This window comes from Lissotriton helveticus, chromosome 10 (assembly GCF_964261635.1).
Source record: "Lissotriton helveticus chromosome 10, aLisHel1.1, whole genome shotgun sequence".
Lineage (NCBI taxonomy): Eukaryota > Metazoa > Chordata > Amphibia > Caudata > Salamandridae > Lissotriton > Lissotriton helveticus.
Genome location: NC_136071.1, coordinates 912,716,406 through 912,739,957, shown reverse-complemented (window position 1 = coordinate 912,739,957; position 23,552 = coordinate 912,716,406). Strand labels below are relative to the sequence as shown.

Below are 23,552 nucleotides of genomic sequence, written 5' to 3'. Positions count from 1 at the left end.
GACTTGTAAATATTATTAATTAGAACCAGAGAGGGAGCGGAGCGGGCCTCACAGAATACCCTGGGAGTAAAGTTGGAGCATGAATGAACAGTTACCGGACCACAAGAAGAACTAGTGGGAGCTGAAAGGCACAGAAATGCATTAATCAAATAAGAAGCATTAGAGAAGACAGGATCTAACTCATGGCCTGCCTGATGGGTAGTCAAGCGACCTAGTTGGGTTAGGTGGATGGGTGTGACAGCATCAATCAAAGCAGTGGCATCAGGATAAGGAATTTCTTTGAGATGAAAGTTAAGATCGCCATGCATAGTAACATTCACATAGTCCAGCATATGAGGCGTGACATAATTATAATTTTAGTAATTGTTCAATTGCACTAATACAAGTAATTATTAATAGAAAATATAGCAAAACAAGTTTAATTTTCGAATTATATCATATAGAGTTTGTGCACTGCTGAAAATCAAGTATTAGTTGCATTGTTACCTTAAATTCTGACAGCCATTCCTCCACAACCCCTTTGTCCACAGCAAGCATTTTCCCACATCTGGTGCTTTTCAAATTTCACCCTGGATTGAAAACAATGCAAGAGTTAGAAAATCTTGTTGGCCAACTTCCAAAGATGCTTGCTGAATTTGTATTTTGTATTCTAAGTATATGGTGCTGCCCCCTGAAATATTTCAGAGACTAACATACATACTTTACTGTGTGGAGCATCTAGGATCAATTTAAACCTAAATCCTCGTCACTTAATCATCTTTAAATTGGATAAATATTTGTGAGACCCTATTAAAGTTCATAGTTACCACTACTAGGCATAAAAGAAAAAGTTTTGCTTGCTGACCTTAGTCTGAAACATTTATTTTTGTTAAATAATCTTTGAGAAAAGTCAAAACACCAGCGACTGGTGCAATAGGAAAACTCCTCTTTCTTGTTAGAGTCCTCAACACCTTATTCCACCAAACGTTTTGTTTGAACAAATCAAATAGCCAACGCTCAATATATTTTCTTCTTTCTAATAATGTTACACGTGCTTTATAATATTACGTTATTCCTTCAGCAAATGGCAGTTGTAAAGGACAAAAAACTCGTTTTGATAGCAGTGAGCTTTTCCAATTGAACCTGTACCCATCTGGTTTTTGATGTATTTTTCTAATAAAAACCCAACATTATTTGTAATAGAGAAAAGCATTCACGTTTGGTTCGCAAATCAACATACTTAATAAAATTAATTTCACTGCACATTGTAATCTCAAATTGTATACTTTTTGTACGTATGCATGTATGTGTGGGAAAACAAAAAAATCTGTGGAATTCTGCAATGGAATACGGTCTGCAAAGTGCAGGTTGGCATCATAAGACAATGGCCATAATTCCACATGCATGTGTTGTAGATCTATTTACCAGCAATAATTTGTTTTAATCCTTATAAAATTATGTTTACATCCTGAATTTAATCACCTGGAAATTCTATACTTGTGAGGTGTTTTTCAGCCATGACCTTATCTGTTTGTTTTCTTAAGTTACCAGAAACTGTTAAATTTACTACACGGGGACATTATTACGGCCTATTATCGGCATATTATTGAATGCAAACTTGTGTCAGACCCAGTCATGAGGCAACAAATTTAAATAACTGGACACAAGCGCAAAATGCGCAGAAATAGAGGGGGTAAAATAAAAAAAAGGGGAACATCGGAGAGGTTACTTTCAAGCGAGCAAGTTTGAGTAATTCACCAAACCTGAACAACTGATCTACAAATATTTATTAAAGACACTTAAGGTGTCCTGGATTTCCCTAATCACTTAGATTCAGCAGATGATCAGAGACATGATCAATGGGTAAAGGGAATTTTAGCACAATCCTAGGGTATAATATGGTTTGCACTGACAACAAACTCTTGTAATACATAACTAATGGGAATGCTGGAGCATTTGAAACTACTTAAGTCGATAGAGTGTTCCCCTATTTCAGATAAATTACCATCCATCCTGCAAATTTTGGAACCCAAAATATTTTAATGGAAGCCCAGTATAAAGACTGTGGTTGTGGCTGATGACATGCTTAATCCATTGTACAAGAGTTCAGTCCACTGGAAACGAGGTTTAGCGTAGGTTCCATTAACTGCTTGGAGTCAGAAGGTTGAGGAATCAAATTAAGAAATTTTAAGCAATTATATGCCCATAATGTAATATGGAAAAATGATTTCCACCACTCCTATGCAGGAAAAAAAAACTGATTTAAGAAAATATTAAAAAATAATGAGACAAATGCCCAAAAGCTCTGCGGAAGAGGCCTTAATGGAAAGGCATTAGGAGGTGAAAGAAGCAACACAGACCGATATCCAAGCTTTTTTGGTGGCTGGGACAGGAGAAGGAGATAAGAATCGAAATGAAAGGGGCTTGCAAGCTAACACCAACTATATTGAATCCATTGATTAGGGAATTCTATTTTGTGTTCATTATTCTTAATAAAGCAAACTAGGATAGCTCTTCAAAGCCACGGATGAAGCATCAAAAAAGTTGCTTAATAAAAGCAAAGAGGGAAGCGTATACCTGCACCACTGCAGCTCTATCAGTGGACACAGAATATGAGAATAAAGGTGCTTAAGGAAATGCTATAGCTATAAAAGTAACATTGATGCATAGCATGTTAGTAGAGACTGTTACTTCATCCTGATTTACTTCACTCCTTGGGCATCCAACTGGAAACTGTCAAGAAGATGGGTAACGCTCGACAGATACAGGGCATTATTATAAAAGAAAGATTGCTGCATGACTCAATAGGGAATGAACGTGGCACATTACATCATATTGAGCACCCTCAGTACCATTTAAAATTGACCTTCAAGGATTTAGTGTTTCGACTTCTTTCTTCCGTTATTTTGATGATGCCCTACAGACACTGTACAGACTTGAGAGCAATCACTTTCTGCAACACTTTGCTGTAATAGCCCACATGAAAATAAGCTCTTAATCTCTAAGGCTAGGATACATGGGAGGAACAGAGGCTTGAAAACACATAAATGTGCAGGCATTGCTAAAAATATATATTTTTTTTTAATTGACCTTATTGTTGAGTGATAGATACTTTTTTAATGTAGAACTTATGATTGAGGCAGTAGTTGTTACATGCATGCCCTAGGATAAATCGATAATAGATATTAATTTTCCTATTCTCGCTACTAAAATTAAGGGAAATCGGGATCGATCACTGAGAGAATTTGGAAGAGTTGCCTCACAAATGTAATAGAAAAGCAAAGGAAAATTCAATATTGTCGAGAAAAACAGTCTTTATAGCTGTGTAATGAAACAGCCAGGAACACACATTTTGAATTTAAAGAAGTGATACAAAAAATAAATCAGGATTGCTAGGAAATCTTAGGATGAAAGGAAATGGGTTGTGATGTACTTCATTCTCACAAGCCAAGTACTAGAAAATGTAGGCTAATAACCTACAGTACAGTACAGTAGATATGTACAAGCAGGTTCATTGTTTCTTCTAAGAAGTGGCAGGTAAAGTTATTACAGAATGGCAATTGGGGTTTATGTTCGTAAAACCCGACTGCAACCTTAACAGACTCCAATAAATGAGTTGAGTACAAAGAAATTGATTGAGGAAGCAAATCCCACTCACCCTCTTGCCCCTAATGGCCTTGTAGTTAATGTCTTTAAATCATACACATTTTGTTTGCCATTTCTATTCGGAATTTAAAGATATGATGATGATAGATGTTCAAGGGAATAGTTGTGTCTCGTTAAGTAGCGATTTTAATCAGTGTGATATCTTACACAGAAAACCTTGGGGCTTTAAGAGGAAAAAAGGCAAACATGTAGCAAATTCATAAGATCAAACAAGCCTACAATGGCATTTAAAGAGCAACATGTTGCTATCTCGAAGACAGCAATTTATTAAAAATCAATTAACAATCTCAATTATATGGATTCTGTATGCTAGAGGCGCAGAACCTATTAATGTGCCCTCAATTTGCTATTCTAAGAAAAGTAAGACTAAACCCATATTCCTACTGCATAGGGCACAAACAGTGTAAACTGAAGTTATATTTTGTTTTTGGAATAGTATCATTGTTTAATTTGTGCACACAGATGCATGTTTGGACACTGGCATTCATTTTTGGGAACCAGGGCTTATTTTATTTTTTTATCATCAGACTAAAAGCAAGAGAAGGAGGAAGAAGAGAAATATAGGAGAACCGCGACTACCGAAAAAAGAGGGATGAAAAAGAAAGTGCAAAAGTGAGACAAAGACACAACAAGTTTAGCGTGGTGGAAGAAAGAGGCATGAGGTGGAAACTAAACTAGGCAGCCGTGGAATTCAGTGAACACATGGGGTTGCAGTAATGTCATCTGTACATGTGGATTGTGGTAACAATGTTTCTGGTGAAAAGGACAAGCTATGCTCGCTAACATTAATGTCATTAGGTTTTTACATTATACTGGCAGCGTCACTGAATTTCATTTAATGTTATCTTTAGATCTGGTATGACAGCGCAGCTGTCGCTGGACTTGAGGTGATCAAAAAAAGTGTTTAGGAGTACTACAGAGAGACTTGCTGTGGCACCCCCAGATTTTGGATCCCCTGAGTACAGCTTTTGATTTTGCAAAAGATGTGTTCTTTCACTGCAAGAGGGCTTTCCCTCTGAGCAGCTGAGATAATTGTTTATCAGCTGCGTGAGCCAGCAGCAGTGTGGCCAGCAAGGGAAGGCTCATTAATGCCCATACAGTATCTACTCAAGCTATTGAGTTACTAAGGGATGGAGCTTGCCCTTTAGGTCCCACACATTTCACTGTGATGTTAAACCAAGTCTCCTAGATAATTATATAATAATCGTGTTTTTTCCTCTCTGCAACAGCACAGATCGGAGGAGGGTCGTTCTCTTTCTATCATTAACATAAAAGTGCAGCTGTGCATTTGAGGTCAGTATTGGATACCCAAGGCTACTCAAAACTACATATATGTTTCATCCCATAAAAAGTGTTTTTCCGTTTTCACTCCTAGAAAGAATGCCTTTATTTGATTGCTTGTGTTGAATGTAATATGCTTTGTCGCCCGGAGCTTTAAATATACAGGATATGACAATTATTTTAAAAATACCGTCACGCATTCTAACTTCTTGTCCGACTGGTGAGCTGGGATGTTGCACAAACAAGCACTCCTGCCCATTGCTTTAGTTATGGCAGCAGACATGGAGGCAACAGCAATCCGGCAAACATTTCCTGGATTGAAAAACAAGCCTGTCCACTACATATACAGAGCACTTCCTGGGACGAGTACTACCTGCTACACAACAATCGTCTGCTTAATAGCACTACTGCTGCATTACTATGTCCAAAATATTACCTTGGCCATGCTCCCAGCTGTTTGCCCTCTCAAATCCCTATAATACTACCTCAACACTGCAATGCATTACCTGTATTCCTCTTAACACTACATCACCAGCCCCACTATTGCAGTTGTACCACTGCTCTACAGCCAACCAGAATTGCACTACAGCATCATAGTATTGCATTCTCTTCAAGTAGTATACTACTATCTACCCCACCACACTACCAGTGTCAAGCACCACTGTGCCTCTCCCCAGCATTGCACTCCAACCTCAGCACCACACTACACTGCCACACATCACTATTATTTCCAAAAGCTACCACTACCATCAACCCAGCACAATACTTTAATTTGCCAGAAGCATACTACTGATACCCACCTTACTGAAATACCACCTACATCACTCTATACAACTAAACCCAAGCCCTGTTTAAACATCATAGGCACCAGACTACCATCCCAGAACTACACTGTCATTCTATCACCGCACTCCCAGCCGAAACAATGGTATTGATAGTCTTCCATGGCATGACCACCTCACACACCACACTACCACATTACTAATCCACAACTCGCAAAACAATTTACGTTCCTTCCTCAAACCAGTCATCCACCCACCCATCTTCCATCCTCTCATCCATTCATTCATCCGTCACCTCATCCATGAGCTATAGCCAAGCATAAAACATCCCTTACAGTAAAGTACCAGTAAGTGCACGCTTATTGCTAATTCCACCATGTCTTGCACCTTTCCCATATTACCACACTCATGTCCATCCAAATATTAATTCGTTTGGTCACAGATGCACCTTGCATTTATGTATAAATCCAGCAATTCATCTCCCCATTTGAATTCATCTTCCTTCAATATATATATCCACTCATCAATGCCCACACTCACCATCTATCAATTCACCCATCTGTTTATTCAAATTTCATCGCTATATTAATTCATTAAGCTTGCTAGCTATTCCTCCATCTTTCTATTTACACAAACACCCTTCATATATGAATCTATTTATCCCCATCACAAACCCACTTTCTAGCCATTTCTCCAACTGTTCTTTCAGCGTATCCCAGAGGGAAGCAAGATGTAAAGTGATGGTTTACTCTATTGCTACATCACCCTTCCCCCAATCTCACTCTCTTTCATGTTTTCACCTACTGCCCACGTTTGCAGGCCTGCATTTCCTATGTCAACCACTCTTTAAAACATTTTTCACCGCAGCTCAACGGCATTGTGTGCCTGCAATCTACAAAAAAGTGGTGTTTTGCACAGGGAACTTCAATGGTTTTATAAGAAAAAATACTTGATTTTGGAGACCTGAACTCAGTGGCGGCTTCTCTGCAATGGCGGAGGAGCATTGCCTAACTGGCTCAGAGCCAGCAGCTGAAAAAAAAACCTATATTTTATTATTGTTTTATTTTTCAGCTGCTGGCTGAGCCAGCGTGTGTAGGGAGAGAGGCGAGCGGGGCAGGGCCATAGGAGGGAGGAGGGAGGAGGGATTGAGTTATATGTGCACTTTTAAGTGCGCATGTGTGTTTGGCCAGCAATAAGTTGCGGCAGGTGCAGGTAAAACCGGTGAGGCGGGGTAAGGCATACGGGGATTAAAGTCGAAAGAAGCAGAGGGAAAATACATTTTTAAAAAGAAAAACACTTACCTTGCACTCGCCGCATCAGGGAATTGGTTTTCTTTTTTTTTTAATTTGATTTTCCTTTTAGTGGCCTGCCTACTTCAGCACTCCACCCCCTCCCCCCAATCCACCACCCCACCTGCACTGGCTGCGACTGCCAGCCATCTTATGCCTGCCAAACATACATACGCACGCACTTAGGTTTCTATAACCTGGCTTCTACAGTCGGGTGGAGAAACAGCACAGACTACCTGTGCCTGAGAAGAGCGTCAAACCAGCCCGCTCAGTTCAATCCTGGCGGTGCTTCCATAGTATGGAAGTAGTGTCTGGATTGGATGGGGAGTCTGTCCCAGGGACTGCAGGGAGCAGCAGGAGAAAGGAGGAGCACAGGAGCAGGAGGCGGACGCAGAATCAGGTACGTTTTTATTTACACTACCCCCTCCCTAAGCCGCTGCCACTGCCCTGACGCCCAGCCACTACATATTGGCAGCTGCCGCAACTGCCTGAACAGTGAGTTTATGTGAGTCTACAGTGGGTTGTGGCTGTGTGCATGCAGGGTGAGTCCAGTGACTGCGAAAATGTGGCATGAGTCTTATGTCTGATCGCAGAAGGAGCATTGTGCATGTGAGAGGGAGGGGTGAGGGGAGTGTCCAACAATGGAGATTAAATTGTACCCATCTGGCTTTGTGGGAGCAGAGGAGTCGTGTGCCTGTGTACAAACATGGAGAAGGATGTTTTTGTGTCAGCTCAGAGTGGGACCATGTGATTCCACGGTTTGCTAGTGTGAATGCAGTGTGTGCTTGTGTGCAGTCCGGGTTATGTGTGTATCAGTGTGTGTGTGTGCGTGTGCGTGTGCGTGTGCGTGTGTTTGTGTGTGTGTGTGTGTGTGTGTGTGTAGATTAAAATAAGCTTCTGGCGGCAAGCAGGGTGACAGGTAGGGGCGAGTGAAAGGTGCAGTTCAGGCTTGAGGAGGGTTCCTTTGAGTATGAAGTGAGCTGCGCCTATGTGGGTGTATGGTGCGCAGTGCGCCTGTGTGAGTGTATGGTGCGCAGTGCACCTGTGTGACTGCAGGGCAAACCTTTGTGAGTGCAGGGTGAACGGCGTGCTTGTATGACTACGGTGCAGCACATTAAAGCCAAACTATTTGGCATTGCCGATGCTGGTTTGGTATGAACCTGCATTGTGTTTGTTGTAATGGTTTAAATTAACCACAAAATAAAATGATTTACTCTTTATTGGCCCACAAAAGCAGCAACAGGATGCAAGCTAACTCTACAGCTTGTGTCGACTCTAGTGTGAGCTTCGACCTTGTTGGCAGTTACATTCTTCCAAATTGCATACATTGCACAAGTGTCCAGGCCTCCTGTTGAGCATTGAAGACATGGCGCAAACTCTGCCCTCTGAAAACCAACGCAAAATTATTTTTAAAAATGCACTCCAGGTGTTGTTAGCCCGGAATTTACATTTTTCAGAACAGCTGTATTTTCCAACAGGAACATTGCATCCTAATTTCAGTCCCTCGTGGGTTCTTGGCGTTCGAGACTGCAAAAATAACTCATGTTCATCGTGTAGCTGGTAATGAAAGAAACGTTCAACATGCACACCACTGTTCTTAATCCACCAACTCATAAGATGTCAAGTTCAATTCTAAAAAGCAAAAGACATTTTAAAATCCTTCGCCGAAAACAAAAGAGGAACGAATAACAATGTATAAATAGGCTGATAATGAAACTCATACCGCCTCCATGTGGTGTTAAGAAACTTTTTACTATTACCCAATTTGCTTAGTGTTGATCGCTATCCCGAAAATGTAACCGCCTGAGGTTGTCTTGCTAGGGCACAAGCTCATGCCCAGCAGATTTCCAAGGGTTAGATGCAACCACTAAAATGTGAAAGTACAACCGATCTTATACCAAGCAAGGACCAGTCAAACAATGCATTTGTTTCGGACAGCATCCATGTCAGGAACGAACACTAAACGCGTACTGTTCCTCGCAATTATAGCCTTCTGTGATAAAAAGGTTATTTTCTCAAATCTGCAAACACTTGTGCTGAAAAAGAAGGCTCGGGAAGAAATCAGTATACACAGGGGATAAGAACTATATCCTGATAAACAATACTTCACCCTATTCTGCAGCCCCACTACCCTCTGGCTACTCTTCATGACTTTTATGCCATTTTTTATAAACTGCTTTCACGTCATCTTTTCGATATCTTTACCTTTTGATTGGGATGGGCAGCTAGCTACCTTCCAGCGCAAACCCCTTGCCCTTTGCCGTTCCCTCGTACCAGTGAATTCCTGAAAACCATTCTTATTAAAACGACTCACGCACCTAGGGCCACTTGACTGTAATGTGCATCTTACGGGCATAGGTCAACTACGATCACCTCACACAGGCACAGTCCATTTTATTTAGCAGACATACTCTGCATGCTTCAGGCAGGGCAGTATAACTGCTCAAATGAGGCTGTCCGGGAACACATCAGTGCATCCCTGCGTCCAAATAGAAGCCACACATAGCAGTAGAGACAGGATCCCCAGTACTGTCCGAGCTTCTTATAAGGCTGTGCGTCCACTCCTGTCAAGAAGCTCTGAGAAGGATTTAGATGAATTTTCCCCTTTTCAAATCTAGCCTTCCTCCTCTGTCTGGTTCCTCGTTGAGAATCATGGCTTGCTGGTTCTTATGTCCAGAGCCAGTTGGAGCGCATTCAAAACGCCCGCCAGAAACCCATTGGTAAGGCCAAAAGAAGAGATGCTGCGCCACCGCATAACACAGAGCCATCATTGATACGAAGCAAAATGCTAAAGGCAGTCGCAACTAGGTACAATGCAAAAAGCTAAAGGCAATGACAAACAAGTATAAAAGACAAAACTCTCAAGAAAGAAGATGGCGCCTTACGACCTACGATTGGGCGTGATGACCCAAGTACAAGCACAAGGCCAGTGCTTGCAGGAGGTGCTGGCCCAGAAGAACAGCTGTCACCACCTGAACACCATATGATCTCGACTGCAGTAGAAAGGGTACGAAATACGATGCAACTGTGTTGCTGAAACTACCATCGCCCTTCGACACCGCCAAATACCAGAACATTGGCACCATAGTGAGTTAATGAATCGAGACATTTAATGATTTCAAATATGTCCTAGAAGAAGCAGATGATAAGAAAATCACTAAGTACCTAAAGAACCTTGCTGATAACAGAGTAAAAAGTGCTGAAGAAAATGTCACAAGCTGATGAAGCATCATACCGTCAAATCAAGGAAGCATTGGAAGCCAAGTCGAACCAGATGCCGAAAGTCGACCATGAAAGGTACATTTTCAATCAAGCATGACAGCAAGCTGATGAAACAATAGACACGTTTGTTGAAAGACATGATGTTCTTATCAAACCCCCTAAATTTAGTTAATTTAATGATGAAGAAGCCATACGTCTCTGGGTTATCAATGGCTGTCTTTCAGATTCTGTCAGAAGACGTATATTGAGAGAGACGCTCAGCTTAGAGAAAGTACTAATGGCCACCAGGGCTGAAGTAAGAGCAGATCGACAAGCCGCTGACATGGAAACTGGAACAGCTAAAAGTGAATCAGCTTTGGTCATGAAAAGTAAGAAGAAATACTGAGTAGATGCATGAAAGACACAGTCTACAAAGAAGAAAAGGTTGTGTTTCTGATGTGGGTTTTCACTTCCACATGAAGACAAATGTCTAGCCATAGGCCAAAAGTGCAAAGGCTGCTATAAGGAGAACCACTTCATAACTGTTGCAAAGCATAAGAGAAACAAACCACATCACAGCAAGAAGAGAAAAAAAGGGTGTCAGAAAGTTCCACAAGCGTTCTTGCCACACCCACAAAGCAAAAAGGCGACATCAGTTACGACAAGTAGAAACCAGACAAACTCAATCATCGTCAAGGTCATCCTACAGAGGCTCATCAACTTCATTATTGAGCGCCAGTCAGGGAGATGGATGTGCGCGGGGAAACAGTTGGAACAATGTGGACAGAGCCACGCATATTCTGACTACGCAAGCCCTACCACACATGCCTTAACCACGCATATGCCTTAACCACACATGTGCGGTTAAGGCAGAGCACGGTCTAGCTGCTGCCTACAGCGCGGCGAAAGCATGCCAGGAAGAGAGGACGCAGTGAGGTAAGTGGGGCTGGGTTTGGTGGGGGTAGTTTGTATGGGTTGGAGGGGTTGTTTTCAGGGCAGGGTTATTTTCACTCAGAGCGGTGGTCATTTGCAGGGCTGGGGGGTCGGGACTGTTTCAGCGCTGGGGGGGTGGTTCGTTTTCAGGGATGCGGAGGGGGTGGTCGGAGTCATTTTTAGGGCTGGGGAAGGGGTTCTGGTAGTTGTCCGGGCTGGGGGATTAGGGGTAGTTTTCAATGTGGGGGGAGGGTGGGGGTCGTTTTCAGGGTTGTGGGAGGGTCAGGGAATTTTTTTAGGGCTGGAGAGGGTCGGGGTAGTTTTTTAGGTCAAGCCTAGAGCAGCGCATGCGCAGCTTGCTCGGCTTTTAGTAAGGGGGTTTTCAAAGTGCTACCTGAGGCTTTTTCTGGCCGCAAGCTTGCGTGCACGTGCGCATGCAGACACCATGTGGGTAATTAACTTTTGCGCATGTCTTCTTTTGGCTTCACTCTGTCATCTGGCTTTCCTCGCGGCAACCCTCCGCCCCTCCCCCACCACAGAGCTCGTCTCACTGCCGCGCTTCTAAACTTCGCCTCAGTTCCAGCCTGCGGTCGGGTGCGCTTCAATTCCTCATACTACAAGTAAAGTCCTTGTTTGCTTTCAATGACCCCAATCTGTCGTTGCTTCATTTCTGTTAGCCTCCTCTGTCCCTCTTTACTTTCGCTAACTCCCTCTAAACCTCCTTGTTTCACTTGTCCCTGCTTGTTTAATTTGCAGCGCTCATACACGCATACATCGCTTTCACTTTCACAGCCACGCGGCCGTGTTGCTTCCACGGCTGCGCGGCCAATGCTTGTTAGTACATGTTTTATAGTTTGTTATACGGCGTTATATTTCCTGCTGTATTTTAGGAGCCTACAATTCCACATGGTATCAATTTCTTTATCCCACTGAAATATCTTACTGGAGCATGTATCGCAGCCACAAGGTTACGGAGAAATCTCTGCAAATGCACGTTACCCAGCACAGCTTTTTTTTCTCTTGCTCCACCAGTGCTTCTCCCGGGCACACGGATACTCTCATTAGAAGGAAAGTGTATCCGGCAAAAGTGGGCGTCGTCTGGAGGCGCAGCAGCTGTTCGGCGATTAGCGCGACCTTGCAGTGGCCTATGTGGCAAATACATGTTCTGTGCTGTTTTGTGCAGGAGTTGGTAATGAGGAGCTGTCAGTGCCTGCTCGGCGCGGGGCTCAGTGGAGTCAAGGACACAGGCCTCTTCCTATCAGATGTCAAAGGGTGCACGGCCAAGCGAGGCCCTGACTAGGACCAATGCAAATATTTCTGATTTGGTGCTTGTAAATACTTTGGAGAAGGATAGGTATCCCGAGCTGTCTCCTCTTAGACTAGTTTAACTCCGGTCTAAGGGTTGCGTGAGGTAGAGGGCAGAAGAGGGGCACGGGGTCAGAGGGGGGGTTATCGTGCTGTCTTCTCCAAGACCACCAGGCACTTAGGCATTACCACACAGAGCTCCCCATCCTACGCCCTTCCCGCCAGAGTAGGAGTTCAGAAGGCCTGGACCCCTACTCCAGCAGGGACATAAACACCATGAGGGGCTTCAGGCTTTATCAGTAGCGTCCCTGAAAGAAGAGGCAATGCGGGCATGCGCGCGCCCCACCATCATTACCTGGACTTTAAACCATTGGGTATCTACGCATCACAAGGTTAAAGGCATCCACATGTTTTGGGGGCTCTCCTGCAGGAAGACTGGATAACTAGGCTGGACCTCAAGGATGTTTTGCTTACAGACCCTTCACCAAACGCTCCTGCTGTTCCTCAGCAGAAGAAGGAGTGTCTGGCTGTGGTGTGGGCCTGCAAACATTTTCATGCTTTTCTGTACGGAAAACATTTCATTATCATAACAGACCACCAAGCACTGCTCACCATCTTTGGAAATCCTTAGGAGAAAATGCCCTCCTCGCATTTAGAGGTGGGGTTTGAGACTGCAAGAGTACAACTAAGCAATTGCACACAAGCCAGGTAAAGACCAGAACCCTGCTGATTACTTTTCATGAGTACTGCAACATCGTCCCAGTTTGACATCCAAAGCAGCTGAGGAGTACATCAGTTTCATTGTGAAATCCAGTACGCCAGTGGCCACATCAATCTGACAGATTATTGAAGAACTGGGTTTTAGAACCCAGCGGCGCAAGGGGCACGCCCAAAGTCTTCGGGTTCTCCTGTCTTGGTATACAGAGACACGGAATACTTCTGGATGGCGTCAAAGATCAAATTTATTAGCTGCAGCTAGTAACAGTTATCCCAGCAATACAACACGATGTACAACCCAGGAAACTGCTCAATTTTCGTAGAGCAAGACATCTCTTTTTATACATATTTTGCTCATTACAAATGAACACCCACTGCGACAAATACTGACGAATGGAATACATTTTCCCACCCATTATCACATCATCCTCGATTTACATTGTACCAACCAACAAGTTAATTATTAGGAATGTCCCAAATTCGATTTCCACAAGCCGGACAAACCCATAATTGAAAGCACTATCCATGTAATGAAAAGACATAAGAAAAGAAACAATTCAGATGCTGAATAGGATAAGATATGTGCAAGGGCACTAAAGTTAATGATATCCTGAACATTGATTGGCAATCTCAGACAACAATCAGCCAGGGAAATTGGCTTCGCAAAAGGTCAGTTTCAGGTGACGGGGTCAGCGTCCTGCAGTTCACTCACAAGTCAGAAAAGGCCTAGTTAATACGTACATGAACAACGAAGCCCATGCAACTTTGTTAGTTCGGTTACCTCCATAGGCCTACGTGAGGGCAACACAAAATGGCGTCACGAACAACGCAAACAAAATGGAGTCAGGTTCGGAAATCACAGAACCTCAGCCCCTCCTTTTGCCATTACGTAGGCAATAACCTAAACTCATGTCAATCTGAATCCAGGTCTATGTCTATTCTCATCAGGTCATCAAGGTGTTGCTGTAGCATCATCTTATTATCCTTCACTTCTCTCGGGACAGGTCTTCTCACACAGATCGTAGCACAAAGACTACAAATGGCGGGACCACACTGGATGCATAAACAACACGAGAAAAGGATAGCTAAAGCCATACCAAGGAACATCAGAATCTTCCATCCCCATTTAGACAACAGTCCCCAAATCCATCCAGTCAATGACCAGTTCCCTTCGTCTACATGTATAGACTCAGCGGACTTATGTAACTTCAAGATGGCTTGGTACACTGTCGGGGCATTATCTGGTATGAAAACACAGCAACTAGACCCGATCAATTTACATACCCCACCTCTATCTGCTAATATATTATCTAAAACCATACGGTTTTGTAACGTCATAAGACGATCCGCCTGAAGCTCAGCTGTAATATTGCCAAGAGCACCTGCAGTTTCATTTATAGTGGCCTCAACCACTCTCGCAAGCTGTCGAATATTCCTACTATTGGCCATAGGACCCCAAAAGGGCACAAAACCCTTAAAGAAGTCTCCAGCTTCTTGTGCGACAGTATCTTTCGCATCGATGACACCTCTACCATATCTTGTCTTATGGTAATTGAAACAGCAGTGTATGTAGGGGGAAGCATAAACGCCACATAACATGTACCTGAATAATCAGGTGGCAACCATGTATAGGCTCTATCGTGACAAACAAAATATGTGCCTTTAGCTGGCACGAACGGTGGAGAACTCTGGGATGCATAGACATAGGTGTGAACACACACACTCTTACCAAGCTGAGCTCTCGGATTCTGACCATTACCTTGTAGACAAAGGTGACCTCGGTGGGGTACAATCCAAATAGGGGGAGACCTTTTTCGTCTCTCCCTCTCTGTCAGACTAATGCTATATCCAGTCTTGTTCCAACCAGTATATGCTCGTACTTCATCCTTAGGGATAGCATTATACGCATCGATATCTCTGATCATATCTACTATTCCCTGTATCAAGGCATTATTACTCGCATTATCTTTGACGGAACGTAAAGGAGGTGCTTCGTTCGCATAAATAAACATTGCTTGGAGTGCCCATACTGACCCATTAGGCGAAAAAGGCAAAACCAAATATGGCATTCCCTTATCTGTCGTATGCGGCATAAGACCACATACCCAGCAATTCGTTGTATTTACTACTAGCTGATGCTGATGCAACAACTGTATAAATGAATTGTTAACAAATTCTGATCTTCGTGTATGCTCATGTTCAGGCAAAGTGTGAAACTCATACGAAGGAACAGTGGGAAAAGAAAGAGTAGGTTGGGACGTAGGTACAAGCGTCTGTTGTGCAATATAGACAATCCAACCCACACAAGACAATGTAATATTCAAAAGCATCAAGAAACACAATATTAAAAAACATTTGCTACGAACCAATGTACACATTTTCATTTTAAAATCAATTCTCTCAACACTTTTCTCAGATACAAAAGACTCCATCCTCTAACGTGCTGCTCACGGCTATTACCTTCTTCAGTGTGCGTCAAGATCGTACTAACGACCATGAACCACAGACCTTTCGTCAATTCGCGGCTCACCCCTTAAGGCTGTACCGCGACCCTGCAGCTGAGTCCGGATGGTGACTCGAAAAAGAAAAATAGTCTCGTCTGAAAAATGTGTAACTCACAACAAAAAAAAAGTAAGTTTTATTTGTCCATTTATTTGTCCTTTCTCGGCCTTAGGTTGTAGCGCTCTTTGCCAGGCACAGTTTGCTCTTGAAAAAGTGTTTCCGGATTCGTTGTGTCAAGTCAGAAGCTTGGAGAATATCATCGTCCGCACGTTCTGACTGAGTCCATTCCAAATGTGCGTCACTAAAAGGTACGAATCTAGGAATTCTTTCACATTCAGAATCAGCTATGCCTGCCCTCACCCACTTATCATACGGTAAGGGCAACTGAACTTTTTTACAATGGGTGGCATGCACCCAATTCTTTTTACCAGCTACTCTAACTGCAGTCCGAGTTACTAACAAAACCAAATGCGGTCCAGTCCACCTCGGCTCCAAGTTCTTAGTTCGTTGAAAATTCTTCGTCAAAATATATTCACCAGGTTGAATCGTGTGGCCTGGATCCGCAGTAGCTGTCGGCAAACTGTCATAGACCTGTTGGTGGAGAACACGTAATTTAGCAGTCAAGTCATGTAAGTAATCCACCAACATAGGGTACTGGATGTCGCTATATTTCTTGGGCCTTGGGACACCCCAAACATTGGCCGGACGACCAAACACAATTTCATATGGGCTAAGTCCCACACGAGAATGTACTGTCGTCCTCGTTGACAAAAGGGCCAATGGCAAGGCATCTGGCCATGTAAGACCAGTGCTCGCTTGTATCTTAGCTATCTTCAGCTTCAATGTGCCATTATAGCACTCAACAAGTCTAGCTGACTGGGGGTGATTCGCAGCATGGAATTTCTGATTGATTCCCAAACCCGCACACACTTTCTTCATGATCTGGCCCACAAATTCACTTCAATTGTCGCTCCATACAATTCTCGGCAAGCCATATCTAGGGAAATACTCTTTGAGCAAAACCTTGGCTGTAGACAAGGCCGTATTATCCTTTAGGGGGTAAGCCTCTATCCATCTGGAAAAGGCACAAACGACCACAAGGACATACTTTAAGTTATTGCATCTCTCCATATGAATGTAATCTAGCTGTATCACTTCAAACGGATACGTTGGGGGAGCAAAATGACCAGCTGGAGTTGGAGTTCCCTTTCCAGGATTATACATCAGACAAATCATACAATGCTTCACCACATTCTCAGCACATTTAGGAATTCCGGCATTCTGCCATACTGGAGCCAACAACTTACATATCCCTTTCGAACTGATGTGAGCCATTCCATGAGCCATAGTAACCACTGGGAGCACACACGCATCAGGCAACAACCATCGCTGGTGCTCCGACAACTCAATCCAACAACCTGTCGAATCCAACATACCCGTACTTTCTCTCCACACGCTCACTTCTTTCTCAGTAGCTTCAGCCTGAATCAACTTCACACTTTCTATTGTGTCTTCACACATTCCACCAGCCATAACCCAATTAGCAGGGCCCGCAACATACATTCGACTTGTCACGTCTTTCGCTGTTTCTTTCGCAACTTCATCTGCAAACGCATTACCTCGACCCACATCATCCACAACCTTTCTATGCGCACTACACTTCGCAATTGCAATCTGCTTTGGCAAAGTAAGTGATTCAAGAAGTTCCTTCACCAATTGTCCATGCTGAATTTTCGTACCATGAGAAGAAAGAAATCCTCTCTCTCTCCACAAACGGCTGAAACTATTGGCCACACCAAACGCATACTGGCTATCAGTATAAACATTCACTCGCTTTCCTTCTGACAATACACACGCTCTAGTCAATGCTATTAACTCTGCTGCTTGCGCTGAATTCTGTGCTATGCGCGCTGTTTCAACAACTGTATATAAAATTGTGACAGCATATGCTGCAGTCGACTCTCCATTCGAAAGCTTAAAACATGAACCATCTACCCATAGGGTACCATCAACATTCGAAAGAGGAGTATCTTTTAAATCAACTGTAGCCTTTGTTTCCTCCTCTGTCCGGAGAACACAATCATGCTGTTCCTGAACATCTGTCTCTACAGAAATCGGTAACAACGTAGCTGGATTCAGCACATTGCACCTTTTGATGTGCACATGGCTAGACAAAAGCGTCAACTCATATCCTGACAGACGTGCACTAGTAAGGTGCTGAGTCTTTGTCCTATTCAGTAGAGTATCCACTGCATGTGGGACCATCACAATCAACATATTATCCAATACCAAACCAGCAGACTGTCGGATAGAAATAGCCACTGCCGCTGTAGCTCTCAGGCAACTTGGCAACGCTCTTGCTACTGGATCTAACGTCGCTGAAAAATACGCACATGGGCGTTGCTGGTCTCCAAATTGTTGTGTCAACACTGACAACGCACAACCTTCTCTCTCGTGTATGTACAGTGTAAAAGGTTTACTGTAGTCCGGGGTACCCAACACCGGAGCAGAACACAATGCATCCCGTAATTCAAAAAAACTTTTCTGACATTCGTCAGACCAAGGGAGAGGATGCGGAGTTTCTTTAAGAGTCAATGCCAACAGAGGTTTTGCTAGCAAGGAAAAATTGGGGATCCACTGCCTACAATACGAGGTGATACCTAAGAAGGCACGCACTTCTTTCTGTGTGGATGGTACAATCATTTGAGCAATCGCTTGAATTCGTTCTGGGGTCAATCGTCTTCCCTCCTTCGACAAGAGATGACTTACATAGGTTACTTCTTGTCGGCAATACTGTAACTTTGAAGGTGACACTTTATGATGAAGGTCAGACAAATGTCGTAACAAGGAAAGAGTAGCTTCTTTAAAAATCTCTTCATCATCAGCAGCGACCAGCAGATCATCAACATACTGGATAAGAGTAGCACCAGAAGGCAACACAAAACTATCAAGCTGAGTTTTCAATGCCTGACTATAGATGGAGGGACTTTCACAATAACCTTGAGGAGCTCTCTTAAACCGGAAGCTTCGGCCTCCTAAAGAGAAGCCGAAAATATCTCTACTTTCCTCAGCGATAGGAATGCTAAAGAAAGCATTCTTCAGATCGATAACTGAAAACCAAGCAGCTGAAGCAGGAATCGGAGTCAACAAAGCAGTGATATCCGGGACAACAGGAAACTGTGGCACCACAATCTTATTCACTTCTCGAAGATCGATCACAAACCGATACACAGGTGGCTGAGAAGCATCAGTACGCTTAAGGACAGGCAAAACAGGACTCTCGTTTCTTCAACTACACCCTTCTCAACCAAATCATAGATAATCGCCAAAAGAGCTCTCTCGCCATCACTAGAGATTTTATATTGAGGAATACGAGGTAGCCTAGCATTCGACTTAAGGGTAACAACATAGGATGGAATCTGCAAGAGACCAACATCATTGGGACCTGTAGCCCAAAGCGTATCAGGAAGAGAACGCAATTCCAGTGGAAGACAATCTTTAGACAAATACATCGGAGAAATCACTTTCTTACCCATCATAAGATGTACTCCCGCAGGAGAGCAATGTAATGTCGCATGCAGTCTTTTCAGCAAGTCCAGACCCAACAGATTCTCACCACAACCAGTCATTAGAATAAGAGGAGCTTCCAATTCACAAGGACCAATAGAAAGGGGCAAAGGACTAGAAACCGGATTACGAACTGGGGCGCCTGAAAATCCTACTGAAACATTGGTCAAGCCAGACAAAGGTGCGCCAGGAAGTTTAGAGTGCATGATAGAACTCTTCGTCGCACCAGTATCCAAAAGAAAAGGTTCTTTCACACCTAATGTAATCACTTCAACATAAGGTCCACTCTGGTCTACTGGAACTGACACTACTCCCTCTCTTTGCCCATGGCTATCCTAACTATCATTATAACCAGCACTCTCACTCTCGACACAATAGTCATCAACATAGTACTGGGCAGACTGGACAGTCGGAACATTCTGTCTATCAAAACATTTAGCAGAATTCTGAGGGGGGAAAGGAACGCTCATTCCGGGGAAACACACCACGTCCCCTACCCCTAGGAGCTTGTTGGAAACCACCACGACCTCTCTGATCAGACACACCATTCGCACGCTGTAGCAAAACCGGACAACTATGCTTAAAATGACCTTCTTCTCTACAATAAGCACACTGATTAGGTCCTGGCAAAAATCGCGGAGCAAAATACTCGGGCTTCTGTAACAATCTCTGAAACTGTGGAGGTTGCTGAAACTGAGGCTGATTCGTACGAGGCGGATAAGCTTGCTGCAAAAGAACTTTCGTCTTTAAGTCTCTAGTCTTCTTCTCTACTTTATCCTTCTCATCTTTATCCCTATTCTCATAATATTGTGTAGTAGCCAATATCTGGGCCGACGAAGAAACAGCCCATGAACTCTCAGAGTCCTTTAACTTATTAGAAAGTTCGGGAAGCAAATTAAAGACAAATTTGTCCACGAACAACCTTTGACCACCTTCAGTGCTCATGTCCTGACCACTATGATCGATAAACGTTTCCTCAAACCTCGCGAAGAAATCAGACACACTCTCGTCTTTCTTTTGTTTGCATGCTGCTAACTTGTCCCAATTCACTCACAAAGGAGGCATCATAGTTTTCATTAAATTAATAATCCTACCAGGTAATTCTGCAACTAAGGGTTCAGGTTTGGCAGCTCCTACTTGCCGACAATCTGCAGCAACAATATTAGCCCACGTATCTCCTAAATCTTGCGCATGATTCTCATGACTAATCTTCGCCCACAAAGGTTGAGGAACTACATTACCCATCAACATATCTATGTCAGCTAAATTCATAATACATGCATCAACTGTCTGAGACAACTCTTTGTAATAACCAGCAGGATTCTTACGGGGGTCAGGCAAGGTCTGCTTAAGAGCCAAGACCTCTGCTCTTTTCCAAGGGACATGTACCCATACTCGCTGAAAATGTGCCGGCTCAGCCTGAACACCCTGATTAACATTAGCAACAACTGCCTCTCTCCATACAGGAGGAACTTCTCTCATGGGATACTGCTTCACTTTCCTCCTAACAAAGGAATCAGGTTCATACAATGTCTGAGGCGGTAGCTTAGACCTGTAAACAAGTATAGTCTCTACAGCATCTGTAACATCGGACTCCACTATCGTCCCTTTAGCAAATTCTGACAGGACATCAAGCACTTCCTGCGGAATCGGACCCAACTCATTATTTTCCCATTCCTGACGGAGAAAAGTACACGTTACATCAAAAACATACCTTTGCTTCGGTGGTTCCCACTGAAAGAAAACATCCATAATCGCTTGCAAATTATACCTTGAAGCATTTAAAACCCATCTTCGAGCCAAAAGATCCAACACTGCCCGCTCTTCGGGACTTGGAAACTGACTACGACTCTGTCTACGTTCTGAAACAGGGGTCATATTCAATGACTCAAAGAGTGGAGACAAAAGACTAGCAACAGTCTCAGTCATTCGTTTTCGAGCAGAAGGAGAAGAAGTAGACATAAGAACAGGAGAAAGAGTGTTTTGAGGCAAAAGAGGCATAGGGACAAGAGGAGCAGAAGTCGGAGATTCAGAAGTAGATGGCAAAGGAGTTTGAGGCAAAGTTGGTGACAAAGCTGGCGGCCCTAGAGAAGGCTGGACAGTAGGAGGGAGAACCATCTGCAAACCAACAGGTGGCTGAACGACAGCAGGAGGCTGAACAACAAGGGGTGCAACAACCGGGGGAAATGGAGGCGCAGTAGCACCCTGCACATAAGGGGGTGGTAATCTCAGTAAATGAGAGATCAAAGGATCTTTTTCAAGGTCTTCAGTCACTTTTGAAAGAGAAGGCGGCAAGGCCGGATAACACTTATCAATGGCCATGCAACGTTGTCTATCTGAGACTTCACTCGCACGCTCTTCTCCATCTTCCTTAAACTGCCTAGCAGCTTGTAGTACTGACATATTCTTATCTTTCCTATCTCTCTTAGCTTGCTTAATTTCTCGCTGTTTGGCTTCCTTACGCCAGAGGCGGAAAGAGTCAAACATTGCTGGCCAGGCTTTCTTCTTAAATAGCGCAACTTCCAAATTATCTAAAATATTTAATTCGAAACTACCATGTTAGGGCCATCGTAAAACACCATCTTTCTTCGTATAGCGAACCCACACTTCATTATAAGCGATAGGACCCACTCCGTGTTTTGAATAGAGCTCATAAGTCGGAGTTCCAACCTGAGGTATCGGACACGAATCCTCCAATCGGGAATCCCTGTTGCAACCACAACTAAACCATTTCCCAAATTTGCTAAGACCAGGCATCTTATAGCTCACTAGTCTAGCTTCAAACTTCAAGGGGTTATCAACTATCGATACACTCGTAAATATACGAGGCCCTCGGCTTCGACTATTGCAAGAACCGAATCAAAACCAAGGACCAAAACAAAGATCATGGGAGCGACCCACTTATACTTAACCAAAATATCTGTCACACCACCAGAAGACCGTCTATCGTCTCGCTCTACAAAGCATCAATCGAGGGTCCAAGACAGGGCGACAGTCAGGGCAGCAGTCCTTCGTAGCCGTCGGAAAGCGGGAGGCCTCGCAGCAAATACCTTCGGTCCACGTCGACATACAGGGGTCGATGAAGTGGTTGGCATTCCTCCAGAATTTTCTCACGTGGCTCCTCACGATCCTCGGGCTTGGACCGGTACCACTGAAGTCGCCCCACCGTTGGGCGCCAACTGAAGAACCGGGTTTTAGAACCCAGCGGCGCCAGGGGCACGCCCAAAGTCTTCGGGTTCTCCTGTCTTGGTATAAATAGACACGGAATACTTCTGGATGGCGTCAAAGATCATATTTATTAGCTGCAGCTAGTAACAGTAATCCCAGCAATACAACACGGTGTACAACCCAGGAAACTGCTCAATTTTCGTAGAGCAAGACATCTCTTTTTATACATATTTTGCTCATTACAAATGCACACCCACTGCGACAAATACTGACGAATGAAATACATTTTCCCACCCATTATCACATCATAAAAGCTCGATTTACATTGTACCAACCCACAAGTTATTTATTAGGAATGTCCCAAATTCGATTTCCACAAGCCGGACAAACCCATAATTGAAAGCACTATCCATGTAATGAAAAGACATAGGAAAATAAACAATTCAGATGCTGAATAGGATAAGATATGTGCAAGGGCACTAAAGTTAACGATATCCTGAACATTGATTGGCAATCTCAGACAAAAATCAGCCAGGGAAATTGGCTTCGCAAAAGGTTAGTTTCAGGTGACGGGGTCAGCGTCCTGCAGTTCACTCACAAGTCAGAAAAGGCCTAGTTAATACGTACATGAACAACGAAGCCCATGCAACTTTGTTCGTTCGGTTACCTCCATAGGCCTACGTGAGGGCAACACAAAATGGCGTCACGAACAACGCAAACAAAATGGAGTCTGGTTCGAAAATCACAGAACCTCATTATTGTGGCCACTAATGCTAACAAGAACATGCTTATCCTCAAAGACATAATTCCAACTCAATCCTGGAAAAGGAGCATTCAACCCCTTTCTGATGTCGAATTAAAAAAATGTACAGGATGAACTGTCTGATTAAGGAAGATGTGGTATTGGGAGGCTCAAGAATTGTCATATTGGAGAGTCTAAGACAACAGATCATTGAACTAGCCAACAAAGGACGTTGTGGCATTGAAGCTTCCAAAAGAGCCCTAGAAGACAGCAGAGTGTGGTTCCCAAGCTTAGATGAGCAAGTTGAGAGGGAACCAAAAGAGTCATATTTGCAAATGCCTTGCCACAAAGTGACCCAATACCCATTGACCCTGACTGACCTTTTTGCAAAGGCTTGGGAAAGGATTGCAGTTGGTTTCT

The 23,552-nt window shown here is 43.5% G+C and overlaps 1 protein-coding gene across 6 annotated transcripts in view; it reads right to left on the bottom strand.

Annotated features, from left to right (window-relative positions):
• Positions 1 to 23,552, bottom strand: part of HYCC1 (hyccin PI4KA lipid kinase complex subunit 1) — a 431,878-nt gene that overhangs the window by 315,517 nt on the left and 92,809 nt on the right. For all 6 annotated transcript variants that reach the window (XM_078663565.1, XM_078663562.1, XM_078663567.1 and 3 more), the window contains exon 2: positions 487 to 569. In XM_078663565.1, the coding sequence (XP_078519691.1) occupies positions 487 to 537 (51 nt within the window). In that variant the 5' untranslated portion in view covers positions 538 to 569. The remainder of the gene's footprint in view (positions 1 to 486; positions 570 to 23,552) is intronic.